This window comes from Ictalurus furcatus, chromosome 24 (assembly GCF_023375685.1).
Source record: "Ictalurus furcatus strain D&B chromosome 24, Billie_1.0, whole genome shotgun sequence".
In the NCBI taxonomy this organism is placed as follows: Eukaryota; Metazoa; Chordata; class Actinopteri; order Siluriformes; family Ictaluridae; genus Ictalurus; species Ictalurus furcatus.
Genome location: NC_071278.1, coordinates 3238365 through 3263578, shown reverse-complemented (window position 1 = coordinate 3263578; position 25214 = coordinate 3238365). Strand labels below are relative to the sequence as shown.

Sequence of the window (25214 nt, the reverse complement as noted above, 5' to 3'; positions counted from 1 at the left end):
TAAAACGACACATCCTACTGCTTTTGCAGAATACAAAAAGGTTGATGACCCTTCATTTAATCTAAATTGTTGACTTAAATCTTTAAAGATTTCCTGTTCGCTAGTACGCGAGCTAATTTTACATTAACTCCTATGCGTAAATACTAAAATTAGCCGAAGCGAGCTAACGTTACGCTAACCGTTGTGTGTACATGCTAAAATTGGCCATGTTTGCTAGTAAGCAAGCTAACTTTCCTAATTTTATGATTTTTTTTTTTTTTGGAGTTCATTTCCAAATTCAGTTATTTATTCCTAATGTTTTCATTCTTATTTAAAATTTTTTTTTTTTTACTGAGGACAATTTCCATTCGCATGATTTCACTGCTCTAGGGAACAATAGATGAAATATGTGGCACATTGAATTAGTTGCTTGCCAATAGTATGATTGTTCTTGAGTTTTTGTAATAGCCAGTTATTCATCCTCATTAATAAAGTATTCAGAGGAAAACTAGTTTTGTCTGTTTTCATTTATGTCTGTGTATTTCTGTAAATTTGGTTCATTTTGTAGATTTGAATTATGAATTAACACAATAACGCAATATCGTGATACTACAGCTTGTATACTTTAGTACTGTAAGGTAGGTTTATGGTTTCATGAAAACCCTAGTATAGATATTTGCATGTTTATTTGCTGAAATGTTGGTCCTGTGTGCTAGCACAGATTTTAGTGAATCAGGGTCAATGCCCTTGTGCATCAAATCAAAATAGTGATCCAGGTTGGATGCAAAAGCTGAGATTTACTTCAATAAGCTGTAGTGTGTTGCACAAGCCCAGTCATCCGATTAGATGTGGTAAGTGCATAATGCTACAGATTTTAAGTGCCTACACACAGTGATTCATAAACGCATCAGTAAATGGTGTGGGGGGGGGGGGACACTTGTAAATCCCCCACGTCTTTAATGTAAATGAGAGATTTTTAATTGCACACAATTTGAATCTTTAAATATGAAAAGTACCTAATCTTTTTTTTTTCCACAACAATGCATTGTGATTTTCAACGCTCGTAATTACTAGCCTCCTAGAAAAAAATCGTGAGAAATTTGCGACTTGAAAATGAGGTAAAAAATGTTGAGAACTCGTGTCGTTAGACGCAGTAGTTTCACATCTCAGAGGAAGCACGAGTTACCTTTCCTCCTTTCATATAAACAGGATAAAAAAACATTATTAAAAAGAAAATGGATTTGAACTCACAATATTACAGTCAGGACGGTAACAGCAGTGCACTGCAGAGGTTTTTTCTAATTTTTTTTTTTTTTAAAGCATATTATTTATTTTTGTTTGAAGGAGAGCAGAATGGAACAAAATGTACCTGATAAAATGCAGCTAGAAACATGTCTCTACATTACACCTGAAGCTACCACCAGCTCATACATTCATTTTCATTCCTCTCGCAATAAAGAGTGCCATAACACCAGATAGGTAATCATTTACATTGCAATATTCAAACAGAATATTTTAATAACAATATAAAATTAAATCCTTGAAAGCTGTGTTTTATAGATCAGAAGTACTATTCTTAGCATTCATTCTAACAGTATTGCATAAAAAAAAGTATACCAAAGTAGCTTTCAAATAATCAGAGCTCAGCATTAAATATTACAATAAAATCATTTAAAATTCATTTAAAATTGTGTACATCATATAAAAAAAATTACACCCACTTATAAATACATTTGCTAAGGGTTTTACATTATGGCCTGCATCTACCCTTTGAAATTAAGCCTGGGACACTAATAATGTTCGGAAATGTTCTAATACTAATGAAGACGTTCCTTTCCTCATTTCAACTCTTTAATCGGTTGCTTTTAAGCTAAAACAACTTTCACCATCACTAAACTGATTCAGTCAGTACTACTGAGGTTCAGTAGTGATGCGCTCTGGAGACAGAAAGGTGTTTTTCTTTTCGTATCTCTTTAAAGACGTTTAAAAGCGATCATATGAGGTCGATCCTTATTTGCTTGATTGTAATTGTAGACTGTTGGTCTTTCCTGCAGCACACACACACACACACACACACACACACACACACACACACTCACTCACTCACTCACTCAGTGTGCTGATCAATTTGAGGTACGTATCTGTGATCGAGCGCTCCGGTCCTGTGACTTATTGTAACCTTTCGTAACTACGCTCTGTAAATACATATTTCATTTATTTTCATTTTTTTGCATGCTCGTCGAACTCTCAATTCTGATTGGTCAGACGGTGTTGATTACTTGAACGCGTTATTGTTTATAGTAACAACATATACAAAGACTTGTATGGCAGACGCTCTATATGCAGTCGCTCCAGGATTTCGCGATCTCATAAATGAATTGTGAAATCAAGGAAACGCCGCGATATTCTGTCAATTTTTCAAAACGACAGCAAATTTACTGCAGACTCGGGCCGAGATGCGTCATGTGACGACATCAAAACGTGCCTTCACCCAATGCACGTATTGATTCATGTGCGTGGAACACGAGTACAGCTAAAAAGGTGTCGTTTACCAACAAGCATCACTGCGAAAGACAATTACGTGTGACTCGAGTAGTTTTCCTCAAAAAACGCACAAAAAAAGCTCCCTGACTTCCATCGCAAATTTTGAAGGAAAAAGCCGCAGCAAAATCAAACATTTTTGGTCGTAATAATCACAAAACAAAACCTCTGTGCAATTCCGTAATAGCCCTGCATATAACTTTAGTTATTTAATAATGGAAACACGTAGAATTGTCGATATGGTGAATTTTTCTGTGTGTGGGGGTTTAGTTAATGCTTTTTAAAGGAGTCTCCAGTTTCAGTGCTTTGTAACACACAGAGGTTAGTTATTTGCTACAGGAAAGCCTTCAGGGCAGATTACTATTACTTCTTGGTACTGTAACATGCTGTACATTTTTTTTTTCTTCGTCTTATTAACATCAAGAGAGAAAAGAAAGTTGTGAGGGAACGATTGTTTATAGCTGCTATATTAACTTACTAACTTGTTTCGTGGATCTTCCTCGACGTTAAATGGAGGAAGAACGCTGAAGTGTTATTCGTTAATAAATAAAATATTGTAGTCATTAACAAATTGCTGCTGAATTAGAGGAATAAAGCACTTTACCATGCTGCAATAGGAAAATAATCAACAGTAACAGTAAGTCCTTGTGTGTAGTATGCTTCTGTAGCCTACATCACCAGAACCAGAGCAGGACTTGAGCAGCAGAATATTGTTTTGTACTGACTTGTACTACAAACTGAGCCTGAGGTTAATTAGACTTGCGATCTGCTAACGTCAGACTCGACTTGGATTTGTACGTACAGGGTTTTTGCTGTAACAAAACAACAACACACAACAGCAGAATCAGAAAGCAGCTAATTCAACAGATGAGCTTGTGCTGAACGGGAGCATCATCGCAGAGAATTCGGCGAAGACGCGCACAAGGTAGCGTTGCCCGATGTGTGTACGCTTCAGCGGTGCAACTCTCCTGTGGTCTGAACGCTTTTGGTCACCTGTGGAGCCAGAAAGCCAGAGAGTTTATTTGCCATTTGGATCAGAACAAACACTTTTTTTCATTCACGCCATCTCATTCAAAGCTCTCAGCTGAGCATTATCTCAAACCGGGCCCTCTAATAGAGCATTGTCTGTGCTGAGAAATTGCCGTCTTCATCCAGGAACACGGCGCACAGATACGAGAGTCTGTCTTGTCTCGATAACGCTGCCAAACTTGGCGCTGCACTCAATAATTTCACTCGTTAGCTAGCTAGAAAATGAAATACACATTTAATTCAAGCTTTGAAAGACTGCCTTTATATATAGGCTATTTCAGAAGAGTTAGTATATCTATCATTTTTTGGCTTCGAGGGAAATATTTTATGGTTGATAACTAAATGGAAATTAAATGTCCTCTGCTTTGTCATATTAGTTTAAAAAAAGGGGTAAACGCTAATATCTGTCTTATTCATTTATTTTAAAAAACAACCCAATTGGGATTGAAGGAGTATTTTTCATTCTGTGTATGATCTTGTTCTTTATTTATTTACCTCCCCATGATTCTGCATTACAAATTCTGTATAAATGTTATTAAGGCTGATTTTAAAAGGGACTGTACCTGGGATTTGCTGGACTGGTTTGTGCTGAACTCGGAGTATGACCTCTTCTGTTTTATAGTCAGACAGGTCAGGAATCGGATGTACTCGTCTCTCACCTAATGACAGAAGAAAGGATTTCATAGGCATGGTGGAATTGTGAGGCTGCTGGATGTAATATATGCAAATGATACGTCTGTTCGTGCAAAACGAGTGAAAATCCCAAGAGTTTTTCAGAAGTTTTCCGTTTCTGTTTCTGAAATACGGCATATTCAACCGTGACTCACAAGCCGTAACCCCTTCGTTACATTTAATCGAGATCTCATTTTAAAGTGCAAGATAAATGGGCAGACCTGTTTGGAGAGCAGACAGTGCATGATGAACACCAGCACCCCCTGCAAGCTGTTGAGGATAGTGAAGATGTAGGACATGACCAACGTTCCTTCATCAAACTGAAAACAGCCAAAGATCCACATGGTGCCGAGCACACACAGCTGAGCAACGGCAGTGATTGTGAATGTCCTGTAGGGGGAGACAGAGATCAAGCGTTATACACAGCTTATACACAGCTAATACAGAGATCCTTTAAAAAGGGGTCAAGTTAAAAATAAGAGATTACAACTATATGGTAGGACATGCCAAATATACATTTACGTACATGTATCCACACGCATATTTATATCTTAGAAACCTTAATTTTACTATTTAAAAAAAAAAAAATAATAATAATCTAGGTTAATGAGGGGGAAACCCTTACCTGATTTTTTTCAGGTTGCTTAACTCAGGGTTGAGGGAGTTGAATTTCTGCGCCAACTTCGATACCGTTATCAGAAAGAAGACTGCATTCACCTGGCATAGTCCGACAAAATAATAACTAGATATTATTCAGATAACAACAAACAATAAGAATATTGCTTTTTTTAAAAATTATAAAAATACAATTCACACCAGAGTCAACTCGCAATGATTTCAGTACTTACAACGATTATGACACAAACAGGGCCGAAGAAGCTCCAGATGAAACCGTTCTCCAGACTGAGCCAACAGCTATGCAACGGAAACATGCAACAGTTCATCAGTGACTTTAAGTAGTATTAAAGAAATACTCCAGTGTTTTCTCAACCTAATGTCTGTTTACTGAATCTGTATTGCAATGTATGTGTGATTACCACAGACAAGAAGTTCGAACAAAAACCTGCATTTATATTGGAAATCTTTGTCTTTATATGACACTTTAATTTGTAAATTAAGCAGTCCGTACAGGATTTCGAAAAATGCTTGATTTTTCTGCTCAAAACTCACTAGCGTGATGTGCCATATCCGCTGTAATTGACGCTGGCTGATATGATAATGATGAGGGCGGGGACTCCGTAACCGGCGGCCATCAGGTAGCCACGACTCAGAGTGGTGTGGAACACCAGCACCACCATGCGGAAAAGCTGCACGCCCTCCAGACACATCCAGCAGAACACAGCGAGGAAGAAGAAGTGCAGCAGACCTGCCACCACCCCACATCCCACCTGGAGTACGAGCAGATACAGCAGGGGAGGTTAGCTTGTTTTGAGGAAATTACTTTTTTTGAGGAATATAATGATGGAAGAACATTTTGTAATATGGTTTATGCTGTACTGCGTGGATTCATCTCACAAATCAATGCACATTTAGAGAATCTGGACTGCATCCCAAACAGCACAATGCACACTAAGTTGTATGACTAAATAGTTATAATTAAAGCGCACCTATTATGGTTTTGAAACATGCCTAATTTTGTTTTAAAGTTCTCATACAATAGATTTACACGCATCCGAGGTGAAAAAACACTTTAACGTGCTCATAATCTAAATTGCAGCATTATCCCCCCCCCCCCCGTCCCCCGTCCCCCGTCCCCCCCAGTGTCACAAACAACTCGTTAAATGATCCGTTCTAAAGGATTCATTCTAAACTCCTCCTTTCAGAGAGCATACTCTGCTCTGATTGGTCAGACGTCCCAAGCAGCCGATGAAGACCAGAGGCGGGGCTTTTTTGTTACAAACCTACGTAGATTAGTACAAGAAGTAAAGTCTGGAATCACTAACGACTCGATTCAGCTGTTCAGAATCGATTCCTTCTTTTAGGAGTCAATAACTCCGTTTGTCATGCGCTTTGATTCATGGGACTTTTGCAGACTTTTTACATTCACAAACAGCTCTATAACACACTACATGAAAGGGAATATCTAAAAAAACATAATAGGTGTACTTTAATAAAAAAAAAAAATCTAAATTATATAAGTTGTGATATAAATATTCCCTGATACCTTGAATATCCACGCTTTGTCTTTGAGCAGATATTAGATATCTTTCGCCCATTTTGATACAGCCGTATTGAATTAGGAACTACAATTCATTCTGTCAAGATAAATTGTGAAATAGTAGCATGTTTTATTTTTTCCCCACTTCTGCACTCAAGCACGTTTTTTTAATTTAAAATGTAATCTAAATAATACTATAGCTTTACTTCTGCCTGTCTTATGATGAGTTGGTCTGTTTCACTTCTGTTATTACCCCTACTGTTTTTTTTGGACCATTTGGAAAGATTTCCCACAGCCTTTATGTAAAATTTGAGTGATTAAGCTTTGACATCAGTTTCTTTACCAAGTGCCCTTTTAGAGTTCCACTTAAACCACAAGAGCACGTTTCTAATACCAATAAGAAATTCTGAATATTACTTTAAACTTGGTTTTAAACTGGATCTTTTATTTACTTGAATTGAAATCCATGATGTTTTTTAACCAGAAAGCTCTCGGTACACCGGCTAATATTACGGTACCTTGTTGTCCGTTTGGCTGATGCCGACGAGGAAGATGAAGTCTGCGAGGAAGAGGCTGATGCAGAGGTGCAGGTGGATGGTGGTGCGGGTGCTTTGGATGGCACGGACCAGCCAGAAGGTCAGTATGCAGATGAGGAGGCAGATTAGAGACAGGGAGAGTCCAATCCAGGTGATCAGCTGTAGCTCAAACACATTCTATGGCAAGGACATAGATGGAAAATGAAAAAACACTGATGCAGATACATATCAGCATTGAGGTTCTTTATGACGACCAAACAGCTTAACACTTTTCCCAAGGTTTCTTTATGACCACCTACCTCCATCTCATAGAGCGCCATTAGCACAGCGAAGCTGCTGAGGTGTGAGCATGAGCAGACGGTGTTATAGGTGCTGGACTGGACCACACTGCATCCTTGAGTAGACCACGCTCCACCTTCCAGCTTCGAGTCCCAGAACACACAGGATACATTCCTCACCGCTTCCTGCCAGAGTACGATTTAAAAGGGTCATTTCATATAGAGGGCCTGAATCAATCAACGTTCACGTATGTATACTATCATCACATGCAAACATGATAATTATTTATTTATTTATTGATTTATTTTTAAAAGATGCAAGTTGCTTTAATGAATAAGTGATTTTGGGCATTTCTATCTAAACGTGTAAAATACGGTGTCAAGGCAAATTGAGTTCTTTTGCACATGCAGTGTGATTTAACAAGCCTACTAAGCCTGGAGATTGGATATGCTAATTAGTATGACCAAGGGGCAGGTGTTAAATTTGTAGAATTAAAAAATTTTTAAAAAATTTAAATTTAAAAATGACACCTCAGTAAATTAACCAGCAAGTTTCCTAAAACGATTTTCCCAAAACATGCCGAACACTGCTCTCATGCTGTTTTTGTTTACTTTGCCGTGTGCTTTTGTTTCTGTTTTATTTCTGTCTCCACCCCTGTTATGCCACTGGTTGATTAACCTAATGTGTTCACCTGTTCTGTGTTCTCTTGTTTCTGTCCCTTGCTTTATTGTGCATTCTTGTATCATTAAGTTCCGAGCCCTGATTTGATTTATTTCTTTTATTCATGCCTATTTTTTGACTTGGTTCTTGAATTTGCCCTTTTTTTGTTGTTGTTGTTGCCTACCTGTTCTACCTGACCCACGTTTCAGACATCTGCTATGATTTTTGAATTCCCCCTAGTAAATATCATGCTAAGTTTTATCTCTTAAGTTTTGTCTGTTGTCCCCGTAAGTGAGTGTACGTATTAAATTTGTGTATTCAGGGATAAATAACAAGAACCTTTGTTGTTCATATTAACGATCTGCATCAAATTATAAAATTCAAATGTTTAAGAAAGCTAGAAAGTCATCGTAAAGACACAAAAATAATCGGTGGCATATGATTCCCTTATTAGAATATCGCTGTTAGTGTGGTACCTGCAGGTGAGAGAAGTTGAGCGTGATCGGTTTCTCCAGAAGAGCCGTGTTTGGGTTTGTGACTGCTATCGTCACTACTTTGGAGTTGAGCTTGTATTGACCTGCAGAGATTTTCCCCCCACTGTCTGAGCTGTTGATGTGTGCACTTCCAAAACTCTCGTACTCGAACAGGGACGCGGAGGTAAATCCTGTTTGACGATGAGCACAAGCAGGCAGCGTGAGAGCCGATACAGTCTGTACCACTCTGTTCTGTTCATTATCAAACAAGGGTCACATTTTATAGCATTCAAACTATTACAATATGTGTCAAAATACTGAATGGATCCATTTCTTTTTCGTTTTCTTCTGGGTTTCTTCTCTGTTTTGGAAAATGACACCGGATTCATGTCAAAGGCCTGTCATACACTTGAGGATTCACCTGATGACAGGTACAGTATGTGTGTGTGTGTGTGTGTGTGTGTGTGTGTGTGCAGGTATGAGTATAAAATAGTATAGTCCCCTCCAAAATTATTGGAACAGCACGGCCAATTAATTAGTTTGTGCTATACAACAAAGACATTTGGGTTCAAGATCAAAAGATGGATACGGGATGTTTAGGATTTCAGCTGTCATTTCCTGATATTTACAGCGAGATGTGTTAAACAATATACAACATGGAAGCTTTTATGTCAGACCACCCAATTTTTAGGTGAGCAAAAATACTGGAACATGTGACTGAAAGATGTATGGTATATATGTTACCCAGGTTTGTCCTGTTAGATTGATTGTTTAAACAATAAATAGCTCTGAACTTCTACTCTTGGTTTTAGCCTTCAGTTTGAACTGTAAAGACTCCAGTTGTTGTTACAAAGGATAAGCCAACATGAAGATCAGAAAGCTGTCTGATGTAAATACCAGTAAATAAAAGCAGAAATGTTAAACTCTCATGTCATATCCATTTTTTGATCTCAAACCCAAATGTCTTCAGTCTACAGCAAAAACAATGAATTTGCCATGCCGTTCCAATAGTATTGGAGGGGATAGTATTTTATTTTACTCTTAGGGTTGCCATGTTTCATTCGCAAACGATTCAGACTTTTTGAACAAATCACTAAGTTGCAATCGCAAAGAAGCCAAAACAATAAATTGCCTTCCATCCTTTCGCACTTCTTTCATTCAGCAGATCAGTGTTTGAGTTTGATCTGCGAACTGCGTAAGTCAAACACGCGATCGAGTGTATGCCGAGAACTGATCCGTTCCTCTTGGTCAAAACTCGACATATTATTCGTAAAGAAATACAAATCAATGAGGTGATTAGTACCCAGGTATGAATCTCCCGTTGCTGTTTCCCAGTGGCTGATGAATTGCACATCGTTTGTGGACAAAGAAAATGGACCACGTGGGGCGGTCGGTCTTCTTTGGGTCACCATCTCGACTCCTGTGGAATAAATATTAGTATATATTATAATAATTGAATGGTGTATCATGAAAGATGCTACAATAAATAGTGATCTAATGAGTGAGGTGAGTGTGTATGGAGTCTGACGGCTGCTTTAAGTCTCTTACGTGTGTAAGGAGATGATTGGTTGATATAGCTGCTAACCAGCAGCTGTCCAATCAGCGGCAGTGTGTTTTCAACCACTTCAAACAGTGCTGTAATGGTCTTGTTATCTGTTAAAGGCGCTCTTGAAAGAAAGCCTTCTAAAGCCTCAGTGAGAATCTATGAGACCGAGAGAAAGACAGAGACGGTGAGGATATAACCTTCTGATGATTAGTAACCCAAAGCCTTAACCACTGAGCCACCATTACTCTATATGAGTGTGTTTACACTAAGAACTGATTCATTTTCTATACCCGCATCTCTGAAAGTAGTTCCAGCTGCAAATCAAATCAAATGAGCTTTGTTTTAATACAGAATGCTCTTGTTTCTATAGGAAACAGATGGAAAAACGTCTCTAATTGTTAATATGGTGAAGTTTTCCGTGAGCATTTATGGAATGAGTCCGTAGGGTCAGAGCTTTGTATCAGACATCATGGGAAAGTCTTCAGGACAGGGGACGTATGCACTCTCGTGTGCGGGTTCTCGGTAACAAGCGGACATTTTTGTCTCATTCATTTCAAAAGAAAGAGCGGGACCTCCTGTTTAAAGCAGACAGCAGGATCTAGATTTTTTTGGTGTTGATGTTGCACAATGTAATTTATGTTAAATGTAACTAAAAATGGCTGCAAGGCATGACATGTCTTTCTTTAGTTTCTTTAAATAAATAATTACTAGCAATTTTCACAGTGCAATAAGTGGAACTTCTCTTTGCGTTAAGAATCATCACATGACCGTTTCACTGATCATTCACCTATAATAGCATGCCTATAATAGCAAGTGTTTAATTCCTTAGAACAAAAAAAACAACAACAACAACAACAAAAAAAAAAAACAGTGATGATACCAGTTCGCTGCTGGGAAATGTAATCAATGTAATCAAACTAAAGTTTGTATCAGTGCTACTAAAATGAACACAATTACTGAATGATTTTCTGCATGTAGACCTAGTGTATGGATTAATAGCATATAAATGTGTTGGTTGGAATTAATTTGTTTTTATTTCCACCTGAAAGTCAGTAGATTATTGTGCACGGTTACCTGTAACATGGCCTCTCCAGTCGCTCCCTTTTGCTTGCATGTGCTACTCAACTCTGTCAGAATCTGCTTCAGCTCGGAATCGATCTGTGGTGACGTCAGACAGAGGAGGTAAACGATAAGCGTGAGGTTCTTATTCGTTAAGCACTACAGAGATTCGGTGCCGTTGTTCGTGGAAGATCGTCTCAGAATCATTCGCTTTTGTTCAATTCTATGACCAAGCCCAAGACACCAATCTTGGCGAAATATTGCAAACCAAATTCAAAAGGGAACCCGTCTACTTCTGTGTGGCACGTTTTAATTTTATTTCACATACCTGCCCAGATAGGCTTCCACTGTGAAGTCTGTTACAGTCCAGTTCTACAGAGAAAACACATGTTTTAGAGATAACATGAAATTTTTTTCAGACATACACTTACATATATCTCTAAGTAATACGTCATTAAAAATCCTTGATTATTTTCCTATACTAGCATGATCCCAGATGTTTTATTCCTTACTTAACCAATGGATTGCAGAACAATGAACACAATAATGCAAGTAAATAAAATCTTGCTTCAGATTCACATCTCACCGTTGCATTTAACATTTTGGTTTTCATTAAATTTCTCCTTTCCGTTGCTGGCGACAAAGCCAGGAAGACACGTGCAGTAATAGGCGCCGTTTGTGTTACTGCACTCAGCTTTAGGGCCACAGATGCTCTTGTTAAGACACTCGTCGATGTCTGCAAAGAAAAGAACAAGAGCAGGGGTTCACCATTAAAACAAACCATAAGGGAAACACGAACGGAAAACATGCAGGATCGTGTTTAATTGTGTTATGGCAGTCTGTATGCTGTTCACAAATCCTAAATGAATTTTCTCACATTCTTTCGTCTATTAGTAAAAACTCAGAGACATATGCATTCTTTCCCTCATTTTATATAAGATCTATATTTGTAAATAACTTCTTAATTGACCCCCCCCCCCATATTAAAAATAAATGAAAACAAATTGTAGTACTTTTACTTTTAAATACATTTTTAAAATGCTCTCATTTTTAAAATATCGTGTATTATAATGATATAATTTAATTTTTAAAAATGTAATAATTATATTTGTTATAGGCTTATACCACGGCACTGCTGAATTCTTTAATCCGATTGGTCAGAATATGTTCATTCCTTTTCTATATCGGTACAGTTCTCACAGTAGCGCCGTCTAATTCAAGACAAAGTTTGTTCGGATAGATTATAGTATCTAATGTGAAGCCCACTTTGATGCAGCAATATTGTCATCATTTTAGGAAACACTTTGCTCATTTAGAGACAACGTGACATAAACTTCTCATTACTAGAACTTAGTGAATGATATATAATTTGATTTTCAGCTAGTGATTTACACAAATTTAATACTTGCCATTGGGTTCATATTAATTTACGCACACAATTATGAATTCATGAAGTGCGTAATGAAGGAGATTTAACGTTCTCTCATCTCATTAACTTAACGAGAGGCGGGTCAAAGAGCGATTGTCTATAACTGCTGTAACGTAAGCGATAACAGTAACTAACATGCTTTGCAGATGTTCCATAACGTAAAATGTAACTGTAAATGGATTTTTAAAAACAGTGCAATGTATTGTTATTTAATTAATACAAATGTCTAGTATAACTGCTGTTATATTAAGAGGAATAATACACTTTGGGTTGGTAACAATAATAGTAGTAGTTATTTCCTAACAGCACGTCGTTAGTTTTTTACTCCTTACATGTAGGGTAATGTAGTGTATACTGATTGAATTCATGATGTTTAATACATTAAATGCAGCTCTAAGGAGCCTCCTGATGAATATTTACTACCAGATTATGGTAAATACAATAATACTGTACATGTGAGAGTCTATCAAAAAAAAAATGCACAGAAAATATACAAGTATGTTTCATAAATCCCTGATAAACGGTCATATTTCGACCTGTCTGTTAGTTAGACATGGAAGTGAACTTATTACTGTCATTTCAGATCATACATTTACACCAGAGTTAAGGAGAACTATGAAATTATTAACAGAAACAAGTCATCTTGCTGGTTGCTTTTATCCTGCAAGTTAATTCACATCTCACCGTCGCATGTAACACTTTGGCTTGCATTAAACCGCTCCTGTTCGTTGCTGGCCATAAAACCAGGACGACACGTGCAGTAATAGGAACCAATAGAGTTACTGCACTGAGCATTAGGGCCACAGAAGTTGTTGAATTCCCGACATTCATTAATGTCTGAGAGAAAAGAACAAGAGCAGAGGTTCAGGTTTATCCTTAGTGCATCGTTAATACAGGAAAACAAAAACCAGTGAATATTACACACATACTGACCACTGCATTCTACACCTTCATCTGCAGTGAAATTAACTTTGTCTTTATCTGTCCAGAACCCCGTTACACACTGACAGTAGTAGCTGCCTTGTGTGTTGATGCAAGTTGCACTCGGACCACATAGCTCGTCCTCACACTCATCTTCATCTGTTTCATAGGATGTAGATCACAAATGATCAATAAACACATTCACTGTAGGATGAAGAAACTGACAAAAAACAGAATCATGTAAACACTTTAATTTATTCCTGTATTATTTCTAATATGCAGAACAGAAACGAAGTCTCAAAGAGTGGGTGTAAAAAAAAAGAAAGAAGAAGAATAGAACGAGACAGATTCGATTCTTCTGATTCCACACGGGTCTGACAATAAATCAGTTCATATAATGCAAGCTTGTATGTGACTGAGCACATTGCTGTTTGCTGGATAAACTCTGTGTATTAGAATTAAAAGGTAACAAGTAACACAGATGACATCAGCTCAGTCTTAAAGTGTATGAAAAATGTATCAAATTATGATCGACGATAGAAAAGTCAGCATTAAAAAAATCCTTCAAATATATGTTGCAGGTTTGTTCATACCTATACAGGACGTGCCTGAAACTCTAAATCCAGGAGCACATGTTACAGCAGCAGTCTCATCGTTCAGTTCGGCTAACAGAACACCTGCAGGAAAAGATTTACCTTTAGCTCAGTATACAACTGGGTGTCTGTTTTGTTGTTGTTGTTGTTGTTGTTGTTGTTGTTATTATTACTACTATTACTTTTAATAACATAAACTTTTTTTTATAGAGCACTTTTCATACTTGTGGTATCTCAACATATACAATATATAGTAATGTAATAAAGAATTAAGTAATGAAAAGATTTTTAAAATAATGAAATGAAAGTACATGAACTATAAATACCAAAACAGAGGAAGTACTTTTAATTAAATGGAAACAAACAAACAATAACAACGACCCTGCATTATACTGAGCTTAATGAAAACTGGTACTCCATTATGTCGGTATTTTACAGAGACTGTTCCTGACAGATCTCAGGTCATGTGTTGGGACGTATATAGAAGGACGCTCAGTGAGATGGCATCATGTAAGACTTAACAGTGATATGCTTTGGAAATCTACAAATTATTCACTAAATGTGGGGTGAGCAATCTTATCCGGACAGGGCCGGTGTGGGTGCAGGTTTTCATTCCAACCAAGCAGAAGCCACACCTGAGTCTATTGAAAGCCAAGATCAACTGATTATTGTGTGGGATTATCAACTGATCTTGTGTAGGTTTTTGCTGCAAAGTTAAATGTATTAACTAATGCAGGAGAAACTAATCAGTACCCATTAACCTGTTTTTATTCCCTGAATTTGAATTAAACTTGGTCTTGGTCAGGTGTTTTTATGGCAGAACTTTATTCTTACAGTTTATTTACAATATTTACAAATGACAAGGATACAATAACAAGCTATTCTAGTGGCGTAAAACAGTTATGGATTGAGCTACTGGCCACTACTGCAGCTCGGAGCACTCTGATATGGTTTAGTTTGTCAGTCGTGTTCATTACCATCTCATCGATTTGAAGTTTGTAATGATCTTCTGCCACTTTGAGAGATCAGAGATCAATCATCATATGGAGAAGCAACGTGTCCCGGGCAGTGGTGGCTCAGTGGTTAAAGGCTCTGGGTTACTGATCAGAAAGTCAGGAGTTCAAGCACTGCCAAGGCCCTTAAATACCTCAATCGCTCAGTTGTATAAATGAGTTGTATAAATGTAATCGCTCTGAATAAGGGCGTTTGCCAAATGCCATAAAAATGTCCTGGCAGGACAAGCAAAGACTGGAAGCACTGTAAAAACTGAGATATTTTTCAATGCAAACCCCACCCGAGATAGCCTCGTCGACTCGCGGTGAAACCGTGTTTCCAGACCCAAAATAAAGCATTAAAAGTCAGTTGAACAATGAGCGTTAATCTTTCCTCTATTAAACCAAAGTGTGCTTAGGATTCCACTGAAGCCGTGCATCAATGCAGTTCTATTGCTAGAGCTTCTCCTGGCTCCTGTGGAAAAAAAACCAGAGCGGTTCCATTGAATTTTATGGAGGACCAGGCTTCACATGCCGTCTTAAAGCAGACATCTGCGATAACAATCTGGGTGTACTGGATATCTGGTAGACTTAACATGTAGTAGCCATGCAGTAATATTTATTCTCACTCCTTACTGCATGGTTTAATCACATCGCTTGAAGCAGGTCTGATCTCTTCATAGGAAACAGAAATGAGATGGCTGAGGAATATTAATACTCTTTTACTTTATATGGAGTTCACCTATTAGGAGATCATCTCTTCTGCCCACTCCTGTTTGGTGCCTGACTTGTTTTTTTTGGAGCGTTATCTGTTTTACAGTTAAGCAGATCTTTTGTGGATTTTTATCCTGGTATCTGAGCAGGCAAAGCTGCCTGCGGGCTCAGTAAAAACAACATTTATCCCACACTATCTTCCTCTGATTGTTCCTGAGAAACAGCTGTCGGGTCAGAAACGTACAGGCGGATCTTCCTGCTGGCCGAGAGAACAGACAGCTGGTCAAGTTAGACATGCGCCCAAGTTAGAGTAGAACAGAGCAATAGTATCTCGTCATGGTCAATTGTACTATCTACAACATGGTATTCAAAGTAACTCTGGGTAGTTTTAACCACAAAGGAAATTTGGTGCTTATGTGCAATGGATATTAGGTAACTTGCCAGCTTCTTATACACTCATTCCACAGTGCTGTTGATTCTTGAATCGTATCGATTAATCATTTGATGAATTTTCTTTAATAGGAGCTCTGAGATAGTTCAGGTGCAGGGCATGTTATTAAAAAAAAAAAAAACAGTATTGTTTCTATAGTAACAGCATGATCACGGTGACTTGTGAAATGAAAACATAAAAGACGAAAGAAGAAGAAGGCATTCGTTACAACACTTTGTAGAACACACCAACAACACATTTACAGAAACAGGGCTGTGCTCGGTTATAACACTTACTGAATGCTTTTTAACACTTTTTACTGTGAACACACTGACCACAGTGCAACTGCACTGCCCATGTGCCTCACACAGGAAAATGCCTGTACTATACCTCATGCACTTGCGTCACTAGTGTTTCCATGGTTTTCGCTCGGGTGTAATTTGAGAACGCGACGCTCTAAAAATCCCCACGTGTTCCCTTTTATCCGTGCGGAATAGGTTTGATTTTAGCGAGCATGCAAATACCTGGAAACCACCCCAACACACAGAGACCATTTCACCGTAGAGCTTTGGATCCACTTGTACAGTTTCAGATTATGTGCAATTCATTTCGTTTCCTGTTCGATTCCAAATATATCAGCTAAGTAAATTTAATATAAACACTTATATAAAATTTATTTTAAAGTGCATACTAAACTTTATCAATACGTATTGGTTGTACTCGTGTTACGTGTATGGAATACAACACTTGGCGATGTGGTGTTACAGAAGAATTATCAAGGATGGCATGGTGCGATGAAGAGGAATTACAGTTACGACACAGAAGTGGATTATTTTTTCTATAACGCCACATCCTGAAATGTTTTTCATTTTCTTATACTAAAGCAACTAGCAATTAAAAAAAAATAAAATATTAAAGAACAACATTCATACTTTTTTATAATATATTTATCACTACCTTTAATGTTGTGGAACCGCTATGAAACAAGTAAAGCAGCTATAAACAGATATAACCATGAAGATGGCTTTAGACTGCAATTGCTATGATAGCTTAAGAACTACAATTGCGCCACCAACAGTTTTGCACTCAAGCCTCCATCAGTGAACAGTTGGTAAGACTTCATTATAGTGTAACTAGAATCAATTTTCTGGAAACACAATTGCACGATTTTACTATAAAGCGCACACTTATAGAAGGAAATTATTTGTAATCGCACTATCCGGTCTCACCCAGATGTGGTTCCCTTTTGAGTCTGGTTCCTCTCAAGGTTTCTTCCTCATATCATCTCAGGGAGTTTTTTCCTCATCAGCGTCAACACCGGCTCGCTCATTAGGGATAAATTCACACATTTAAAATCTATATCCTGAATCTATAGATTTCTGTGAGGCTGAAATATATAGAAATGTCCATTGCTAGAAGCGCTATACAAATACAATTGATTTGAATTGAATATAAAGTCACCTGCCTGGGATAAAACACTACTGTTACTGTTAAAATAATGACCTTTGGGGTGGTAAGAGTTACTCTGCTTTGTCGCACCACACCATTGGTGATATATTTTTTCCTACAGTATAAAATAACGACATCGAGTGTTTTATTCGCTATTGCTCTTACGACACCTTTCTGCATCTCCACTCATATTTACTTTAAGGTCTAGTCAGTGTAGTAAGACTACGCTATCTAACTACACACCAATCTTCATACAATCTCCAGAGCTGACATCACAACTGGTTTTTTTTTCCCCCCCTCCCCACCCCCAATCTATCATTTCTTTCACAGCTGCTCTTTTGAATTCCCCTGAGAAACACCCATTTGGTTTGTCAACATCCCGTAATGTCATGACCCGCAGTGTGTGGGTGTGTTGGAGAGAGAAACATTGAAAGAAGTAAGATACGAAAAATGCATTAAAAGCGGCAGAAGAAGGTCAGATCGTGAGAACAGATTGCTCGCCCGTATCACTCGAGATCACAGAAAGTAAAAAGAAAAAAAGAAAAAAACGGAAAGAAAAATCTTGCCCACAGTCTGAACCTACATCATATTTTCCTCTGCTGTTCACTCAGTTCTAGTTTCACTGCCTGCAGCTTTGAAGACGCTTGTAAAGTCGCAGATGTTGCGCATAAATTCACTCGCTAAAGAGCAAAATGGCTCCCGGTAGACATCCACTCACGTCATTTTTATTTTCGTGCATTTTGTGGCACAAAAAAATAGTCCAAGCATCTTTTAAATGCACGCGATTCCATATTATACCTGTAGAATTCTCGATTCGGATCGGTCAGAGGGTGTTGATTCATTTTCTAGAACAGCAGCTCTGAAACTAGTGCCTTCGCATTACTAACGCGTTTTATCGTTCCGACGCGTTATTGTTTCTATAGTAACAACTTACAGTACACATGGACTTGTATGGCGGTCGCGCTGTATGATCTAAGTCTAATAATAAGCACATTTTTAAAACATGTTATTATTTAGCATAGGTATATAGTCGGTGAAGTGGTGAAACTTCCCACAGGTGTTTATTTAACATTCATGGAAGGAGTCTCCGGTGTCCATCATTTGGAAAGTCGTCAGGACATGCGTTTTTACATTTTTTTTTTTTATCTTATTGCTTCAAGAGAAAGAAAAAAAGAGAGGCTGGTGAGGGCACGGCTGATTACAGCTAAAGTTTTGCATAAGTGTGAGTTAATGTAAGTGTGAAAGGGATGTTTCACAACATTAAACAGAAGAGTAAGAATACAACGTACTGTTCTTTAAGAAATTAAACAATATCGGTCATAGGTGACAAAACTGCTGTGGTATAAGAGGAAGGAAACAGTTCAGGGCATGTTGTTCAAGGAAAATAATCATGACTGAGGTACTAACAGTAACACCAGTTCACACCGAGTAGTGCCACTGATTATTTTCCGATACCAGCATGACATGGAGAGTGTTATTCATTACATACTGTAGATTGCATTTACATTCACTTCAGTCTTAATAATACTCATGGTCTGATCGGTCACACCACACCTGTGACATTCGCAACGCGGAGCATGATTTAAAAGCCGTAACTACTACCACAGAAACACAAACCCAAAATAGAGGATGTGACTCACCCAGAAACAGCAGATACAGGCACCTCATGGTGAGCAGAAAGAAAACAGGTCCAGAGTGAACACACTGACCACTGATTAAACCCTGCTCTCAGCCATTAAATTAAAGGATTACACAATCACTACTCGTTCTTTTTGTCTACCAGTGCAATGTTAACACACACGAAAGACAAAAAATAGCACAAGGTTCTCCAGCGCTTGCCTAACTCTATGTATATCTTACTGTGTGAAATGCTGAAATGAAAAGAGGAGGGTTTCAGAGGGTAAGAAGTGAAAGCCATCTGAGTCCTGCCCCTCTGGAGGTGGGGGTGTCTCTACGAGGGAGTTGTGATGGTATGAGTCTCCATGGCTATAAAAATAAAAGGGCTGAAAATACATACAACCTCGATGACAGTAACTCACCATTACTCATCAGAGTGTTGATCTTTCTCATTTCTGTCTCAATGTCTTTCTTAACATTGGATGGAATTAAAAAAAAACAAAACAATAAACTGACATAACTGATGCTTTAGACGTGATTTTATATGATGATAAAACCGATCAAACGCAGGTTGAACTGAAAGAAGAAGAAAAAACGCATGACTCTAGTTTCCTTATTACTTTATTAAACAGCCTCAATCCTTTCTCGCAGTACACTGGCGTTTCATTCCACCGGCAGAACGGAAATTGACTTAATGGACATTTTCAAATAATAAAAAAAAAAGATTAATTTATCGCCCAAGTCTGTTATAAGAAAAACATGAAAAATTGCAAATTCTCAAAGCCTTGAGTGTCTACATCCATATGAGGCATTAACCACTACTGTGGAGCGTCACATCACAAATAAATTCAACTCTGAACACGTGCACAACCAAAACAGGCAGAAATCCCATTGTTTTGGGCTCTGGTAAAAAGACCTGTTGAATTGCTAACCAATTTAATAACCAATTGCTAATAATACGTGGTAACTGAGAGTACCACCAGGGGTGTTAGATAATCTGCTGTTGCATTAACCACTTTGGTTATTAAGAGTCTCGTTTGGTTTCATTTTCATTCCTTGTGTTGTGTTTTAGCGTGAGGTCATGGTGCACTTTATTAGTAATGTTATTCGGATTGAAAGTCGTAACACTGCCATGCTGAAAAAGCAAACAAACAATAGAAACCATCACAGAAATTCGAATGGTTTCCACTACAAATACCATTACAAACCATCAGCTAACCATTAAAACCATTACCATTATTGGTCCCTCATGGTATCCACGAGACATAACATGCCACCAATAGAAGGCAACAAATTACCAGTAGAGACCCACAACGGACCATTAAACAGTTAAAGATCCCATTAAAACTAATACAATTCCCATTAAAACCATTACAAATTCTATGAGGGATATATAAGCACTCAGGATGATAAAGTTATCCTTTACAGGTTTGATAAGTGTTCCAAAATGTTTGAAATCACTCTGTCAAACATATTCACTTGCTAGTTATTGCTAGCTGCCATGTTTACTAATTGTCTATATATCATTTTTGTTTTTTTTAAATATAAAGATATAAACCAGGATCAATTGAAAACCAATGACAACATATTTTGAATCAACTGGACCCCAATAATGTCTCTGTTCAGCTTGATCTCACTGATTTAAAGAGTATACACTGGCATTAGTTTGTTAGTTAGCCACGATAGCTAGCTAACTAGACAGTCTACAGATTATTGCTATATAAGGAGAGACTTTTTAGATAACCTCACTATACATTAGTCAATTATAACCGTCGTAAACATTTACTAATGGTTGTCCAAATGTTTACTAGATAATTAGGTAGCTAGGTACAGAATGGCCAGCTAGTATATATTTTTTTTCCAGCTTCCTTATTACTAAGCTAAATAGATTTATAAATTGCCTTGTTGATGTGTTATTTGCTTTAAATAACCTGTGTATGATGTTGCATTAGTAACAGTTACTACAGTACTACATTTTCCCCCCTGTATACTTTCCCAGTTTGGCAAATCTAAATAAAGCCAGATAAGAAAGGTCTTCTTAAATAAACCTCACAAATTAGCAACCATGAAGTATAAACATTTGTTAATGCTTTCCAAAAAATTAGCAAGATAACTAGCTAGCTCTGTATAGAATTTTGTTCCAGTGTCTAAAGTTTTATGTTTCATGTTTCACATTAGTTAGCCATTTTCTAATATATAGCCAAATACATACGGTACATAGATTTTATAGATTTTACACACATTTTTAGTCACAGTGTTTAGTTCAAGAACCCTAGAAACTTGATACGCATGACGAAGGGGAATTACTTTTTGCAAGCTCTCACTTTTTTTTTTTCAGTGTCACACTTCGACATGGAAACAAAATGTTCTCTCTGAAGGTGCGACTTCTTTGTTTGCACAAGTGCGCACGGAACAATCATATGAAGTGTGAAGACATATAAAGAGAGAGAGACAGACATAGACCGAGCATTGAATTGAATTGACCAGGGAGAGTTTTTGTTACTACATTAGAGGTTAAGTGAGGTCATGAATTGTTCTTCAGCCAGAAGAATGAGCGAAAAGTCCCAGGCTTCCTAACAATAGGAATATGAAGCCCATAAGGGACATGGTGACATAGTGTGGCACGATATATTGGCTTAGTGATTGGCGTTTGGCTGTTATGCTGACGTTGTGTACCACGAAAGTTATTTTATGTTACAACAATGGGTTGACCCAGGGTCTCACCAAGGACACACAGTGTAGTAATGAGTAATGCTATTCACTGCCACTGAAAATAGGAGTTCTGGTTGTGCTGAATGACACAATATATATATATATATATATATATATATATATGTTTATTATATTATATACTATATATTGTGTGTGTCTCTCTCTATATACATACAGGGCCACGGTGGGAATCGAACCCCCGACCCTGGACGTGTGGATATTAGGCTTGCTGCGATAGTCGGCGTTACCAGTGATTGGCCACACACTGATTACATCACTTGCCGACAGTGGCACCACCAACCCCCCTCCCCTTCGTTTTTTTTTTTTTTATAGTAATAAAAATCATTTAGTTCAGTTAGAGAACGGACGCTACGGTTAAAAACTGTACGTGTCTGCTCACTTCAGCATGATCCGAATGAATCAGAGTCGCAGCACAGATCAGCAGGAGTCAGACTTCGTTTATCACATGGCGAGAGTGAGGCAAACTGACTGACAAGACCATGGCGGGAGATTTGGTTTCAAAGCGAAATGTACAACGTACAGCTGTTGCTCAAATGTAAGCAGTAAAGTCAGAGGCTGCTGATGTCAGTATACCAGATGGTTGATGGATAACCTTAGCTGGAAATTTCAACTTCCTGTGTGATAAAAGAGTTGGAAGTTTGGTAATATGCAAAATACCTGGGTTTAGGTCTTTTACTCAGAGTTCTCTTACGCAGTGGTTTACTTTCCACTACATCGGTAAATGCCATGATGTACAGGACGAGGATTTCAATGAGGAGGGCGGGGTGTTTGAAATGGGATCGACTCCCAGAGAACCTCTGGAAAGACCTGGATTATCCTATATTAAGCTTTAAACCTTCAAACCATGTTTACAAAACGATCAGGATTGCATTTAAACTATACTGTGTAATCCTGGTTTTTAGTTTTGCAGCAAACTAAAATGAAGTCCTCTTCCTCTATCTTCAACTAAGATTTCAGTTTCAGTTAGGACTCACTTTTAATCGGACTTCTAACTTTCGACGTTTCCTTCAATCCTTTAAGCTTGTCTGTAATCCTGGTTTTTGTTTTAGAGTCAATTTAGATTGCCTTAAATCCTGCTATTCCATTACCTAGAATGAAGATTTAAGATCAATTTTATAGCTTTGGTTTTTTTTTTAAAGAAGTGAAACAGACCTCAAAATAATAAACCTAAAAACGACAAATCCTGGACTGGCTGTAAACACAGTTTAATCTAATCTTGGTCTAATCCAACGATGTTTTTGGTTTCTCGCTTTCATATCCATATATAGAGGTGTGGTAGTATACTGTAATAAATAAATATGAAAATGTTCATGACATTAATGTTGTGTTATGCTGGGATGAGTCATATACAGTAGGTACTCACTCCGGCTGTGGGACTGAAAATATTCTACAAGATTTATAAAACATGGATAATCTTTTTAGTCCTTTTAGTATCTTGGCTTCAGGGTGAATAATTCCTGGCTCTAATGTCTGAGTGTGCTACTCGGTGTACTGTAATGTTGCTGCTTGTCTTCTCTTCCTCATCATCTCTCACACTGTCTTCAGTCCTTATATAGGGTTTAAATTTAACCCGCGATTAAACCACAACCACTTCCTCTTAACACTGAAACCTCGACTCTACTCTATGTTAAAATGTCACCATGTCAACTAATGTCAACAACAAAAAAAAAAAATCCCCACACCCAAAAATACCAAGTCCAATTGAATGTGTGGTAAGTTTGGTAACACATTTTTGGGTTTTATTAAACCACAGTCCACAGCGAGGGTTCCTCTTTACCATATGAGATCATTTTCTGTTATTTTGTATTTATGTGGAATCGAGCACAACAGCACCTCTAATGGTTGTAATAAAAACACACAGAATGGTATGCAAGAAGTTCATACACACCTCCGGGGTCGGGGGTTTGGTTCCCAACGCTGCCCTGTGTGTATGGAGTTTGCACGTTCTCTCCGTGCTGTGGGGGTTTCCTCTGGGTTCTCCGGTTTCCTCCCTCAGTCCAAAGACATGCATGGTAAGCTGATTGGCATGCCCAAAGTGTCCGTAGTGTATGAATGGGAGTGTGAATGTGAATGGATTGGCACCGCATCTAGGGTGTACCCCACCTTGTACCCCATGGTCCCTGGGATAAGCTGAAGCGGTATAGAAGATGGATGGATGGATGGATGGATGGATGGGTTTTTACAGCAATAAGTAATTCATAAAACATTTCAGGGTGCGCTGTTATAGGACGATAATCAGTCCCGCCAGGATTTAGCAATTTTGCGATCGCTGAAATTGATGCAAAATCAAGGAAACTCTGCAACATTCGCGGATTTTCCACAGATTTGGGCCAAGACACGTCATGTGACGTCATCGCAACGCACATACAGCCAACTCCTTCTTCGATTCAAGTAGTTTTCTGCCCAAAAATCACCAAAAATAACGAATAACCCACGCCACGGTGGTGTGATGATTCACGTCAGGCCATTACTACCCTGAAATGGATTGTTTTCCCATAACAGCATGTCCCGAAGTGTTTTATTCCTCTTGTACCACAGCAGTTTGCCGATAATTACCATTTTTATTTCATTACTGAAAAATAACGATACACTTTTAAACCGCTTATGGTTACATTTATTGTACATCTGCAAAACGTTTGACTTGCGTTTTAGCAGTTTCCCTCATCAGGCTTTTCCCCCCTCATACACAACTTATTGTGTTACAGAGAAAAATCAATCAACACCTCCTGATTCGAGAATTCAACAGCACTGTGGTATAAAGAAAATGGACTTTGTAGCATACTAATAATGGCCAATAATGGTCCTTCTCTCTCTCTCTCTCTCTCTCTCTCTCTCTCTCTCACACACACACACAGACACACACACACATACACACACTCAGGAAAGCATGTTGATGGATTTAAGTGCTCTATTGTGTGTGCCTCATTCTGTTTCCTTAATTCACTGTGTGTTGAATGCTGAACAGATTAAGCCTCCCTTTTCACACTCTAAGTGCTCTCACAGGGTGTGCTAAGTTCACTCATTTTATACAATGTTTGTGTTCTTTCTCTTTCTACTGTAGCTCTCTTTCTCTCTCTCTTTCTCTCTCTCTCTCTCTCTCTCATGTGGACAAATAAAACATTCAGTCGTCATGTCTTCATTCCAGGTCCTCACAATGCTCCTCTGTTCCTGTGTCCCTGAGAGACGCCTCTGATTTACAGGAATGTCTCTGAACTGGCTTCACCCTCTTCTGTGTGTCTGTGTGAGTTTCCTATGGGTTCTCTAGTCCCATCCTACTGTCCCATCCTGAGTGTATTCCCACCACTGATCGCTCTCTCTCTCTCTCTCTCTCGCTTATATATATATATATATATATATATATATATATATATATATATAAAACTGAATAGCTCATGACGTCACCA

General features: G+C 38.1%; 1 protein-coding gene across 1 annotated transcript; it reads right to left on the bottom strand.

Moving 5' to 3' along the window:
* Positions 1-1587: 1587 nt before the first annotated feature.
* On the bottom strand, positions 1588-19935 carry LOC128600430 (adhesion G protein-coupled receptor E1). The gene is made up of 18 exons (XM_053612918.1): positions 19101-19935; positions 13876-13959; positions 13295-13441; positions 13046-13198; positions 11519-11668; positions 11261-11304; positions 10948-11031; positions 9876-10029; positions 9631-9747; positions 8331-8518; positions 7215-7379; positions 6898-7092; positions 5392-5609; positions 5070-5136; positions 4847-4938; positions 4443-4611; positions 4113-4208; positions 1588-3513 (listed from the first exon to the last, which is right to left on the bottom strand). The coding sequence occupies exons 1-18, from the start codon at positions 19126-19128 to the stop codon at positions 3472-3474; spliced, it is 2193 nt and encodes a 730-aa protein (XP_053468893.1). The 5' UTR covers positions 19129-19935; the 3' UTR covers positions 1588-3471.
* Positions 19936-25214: the final 5279 nt, after the last annotated feature.

What these genes read in the sequence shown, in the direction of transcription:
- LOC128600430 (XM_053612918.1), bottom strand. Translation starts at nt 19,128, where the DNA reads ATGAGGTGCCTGTATCTGCTGTTTCTGG. An exon ending in TCAGCCAAACGGACAACAAG is followed by an intron (nt 5,610 to 6,897) that starts GTACCGTAATAT and finishes CTCGTACTCCAG; the next exon opens with GTGGGATGTGGGGTGGTGGC. An exon ending in GGATATGGCACATCACGCTA is followed by an intron (nt 5,137 to 5,391) that starts GTGAGTTTTGAG and finishes TCCGTTGCATAG; the next exon opens with CTGTTGGCTCAGTCTGGAGA.